Consider the following 2,507-nt stretch of genomic DNA (forward strand, 5'->3'; position numbering starts at 1 on the left):
TACAATGTAGCAAAGTGTTGTTTCTTCTCCGTTGTCCTATGAAAACATTCAGTAAAATGTTAATAAAATGTGTGGGGTACATTATTTATTTTTTTAGACTGCCCCTTGAGAAGAATACAATTACACGCAGGCACGGTGAAAACAAACTCCACACAGGAAGGAAGGATTTAAACACACGACCTCTGAACATAAAAAAACACACAATTATCATGGAAGGTATAACCTCAATTTAGTTGTTTATTCTGTACAAAACTGCTAGGCTTGCTTCTCCACATCTTGTTCTTGGGATAAATCATTCAGGGAGCGTTTTTTAATATTACAGTAGGTAAACCAATGATACTGTGTGATCCAATTACAAACCCAATTCCAATTAAGTTGTGATGTTTGTTAAACATAAACAAAAACAGAATGTGATTTGTATATCATGTTCAACCGATATTTAATTGTTTACACCACAAAGACAAGATACTTAATGTTCAAACTGATAAATTTGGTTGTTTTGAGTGTAATAACAGAATACATAGAATTTTATGGCAGCAACACATTCCCAAAAATTTGGCATAGGTGGCAAAAAAGTTGAGAAATGCTCATCAAACACCTGTTTGGAACATCCCATAGGTGAACAGGCTAATTGGGAACAGGTGAGTTGTCATGATTGGGCATAAAAGGAGCTTCCCTGACTTGCTCAGTCATTCACAAGCAAAGATGAGGTGAGGTTCACCTCTTTAACACAGTGTCTCAGCTTCATTGGAATTGAGTTTGTATATCTCTTGATTAGATTAGCTAGTTTGTGTAGTAGTGGTAGTATGGATGCTTAACTGTGATGGATACTGTACATTGCAATGTGGGTTTAAAATTGTCGACTGACATTCACCAGCTATTTCTTTTTCTCACACTCTTTGTATGTTTCAATTCCTTGATCTCTTTGAGGACATGATCTGCCTTCTTAAATTTCTCCATTGCCTTCATCAGCAGATCTCTTGGCATGCCTGCTTGGCATACACTGCTCATGAGCTTGTTTGTCTTGTCCATTTCCAGAGTCAACTCTTTTTCAAGTGTGATCAGGTCAACCTCATTTCTCATGAAAGCTTCTGAATGGCAACTCAAAGACGTAATATGTGATGAGTCAGACAGCAGATCTCCAAAGGAGACCGATCTAATCTTGGTTGGCGGAGGTATGGCCTCAGAGTGTCGACACATTGAGACCTTTGATCCGACTTCAGTTGTATCTGTGACTGCTGTCGGCGTTAAATTAGCATAGCTGCTAATGTTCAGCACATCTGTACAGGTACCGTTCCGGCTAACTTCAGTTGTAGACATTGTAAATGTGTTTCCATGTTCAGACATTTCACTCTTGGCATTTAAATGCAAATCTATACAATCATCATCTGCATTTGCTGTCTTTTCTTTTGTTATTGGCAAAAACATTTGGTTGTAATTGGTAGGGTCACTCAGCAAAACATCATTAGAGAGGGAAGTGACAGGAACTGATCTTTCAAGATGATATTCCCCCTCTTGACATCCAGTTGTGTCTTTTTCTGTAGGTTGGATGTTTAATATCGACGATACAGAATGTTTTTTCTTGGGGATTAGTGGAGGAATAAGGCTCTTTCTTTCTGTGGGTATTGTTATATCTGAACTCGGCATTTGTTGATCAATTGTTGCCTTATCTTCTGAAACGAATCCTTCAGTGCACGTAATCGTATCATCACCAACACAGGGAAGAGTTTCATATTTTTCCCCAGGTATTCTTGCTTTATCATTTTTATGTTCTTGCTGCTTGTCCGCGTTGCTGTCTGGTGTAAGTTTGGCCTCTTGGTTTGGTTCAGAAGGAATGTAGGAGGGTTTTTTGTCTTTGGTCGGTGGGGTTGGAGGGTGGGTGTGGCGTTTCAATTGAGAAGTTCCTGCAAGCTCACTTGAGGAGCTGCTTGGGAGACTGGGAGACGGTGGCGGACTTGGGTTTTTCCAAGTAGCCTTTTCTTGTCTTTCTATGTGTAGCCTCACCACCTTGACATATATTTAAATGACACAAATAGATAATATTTTACATTTATTATACATTTTAGTAATGTGCAAACGTGTTTATTTTGTTGCATGTGAATGTTGTTATTTTTCTGGAAACCAACCTTGAACTCAGCCTGGGTCTCTAGAGCATGTGGATTCTCTGCATCCTCTGTAGATTTGCACTGAAGCACAGAGGATTTGTTAGTTTCTAGACGGACGTCAGTGTCATCAACATTGGCATCACATGTCCCATTCACCACTGCAGCATCTAAAAGATCCAGATCCAAGCGCAGCATGCCTTCGGATGACAACTCTGCTACCTAAATTGGGAAAGGAGAAAGGAATATAATGTGAAGTACATAAAGCTTTTGAGTAAATTCAAATCTGATGATGCAATTCACCATATAGCATCAACACCCGATGATAGTGACTGCATGCACAGAAATGCAATTGTGTGTCCTAAAAATATATGATCATTTGAACATAACCCTGGATCTCATTCC

At 39.1% G+C, this 2,507-nt stretch overlaps 1 protein-coding gene across 4 annotated transcripts in view; it reads right to left on the bottom strand.

Annotated features, from left to right (window-relative positions):
* Positions 1 to 212: 212 nt before the first annotated feature.
* The window catches only part of plekho2 (pleckstrin homology domain containing, family O member 2), a 13,168-nt gene continuing 10,873 nt past the window's right edge, over positions 213 to 2,507 (bottom strand). For 3 of the 4 annotated variants that reach the window (XM_077564760.1, XM_077564762.1, XM_077564759.1), the window contains 2 exons: positions 2,127 to 2,324; positions 213 to 2,007 (listed from right to left, as the gene is read on the bottom strand). In XM_077564760.1, coding sequence (XP_077420886.1) covers positions 871 to 2,007; positions 2,127 to 2,324 — 1,335 coding nt within the window. In that variant the 3' untranslated portion in view covers positions 213 to 870. The remainder of the gene's footprint in view (positions 2,008 to 2,126; positions 2,325 to 2,507) is intronic. The other variant, XM_077564761.1, reaches the window with a different exon arrangement.

Source organism: Vanacampus margaritifer, chromosome 4 (genome assembly GCF_051991255.1).
Source record: "Vanacampus margaritifer isolate UIUO_Vmar chromosome 4, RoL_Vmar_1.0, whole genome shotgun sequence".
NCBI lineage: Eukaryota > Metazoa > Chordata > Actinopteri > Syngnathiformes > Syngnathidae > Vanacampus > Vanacampus margaritifer.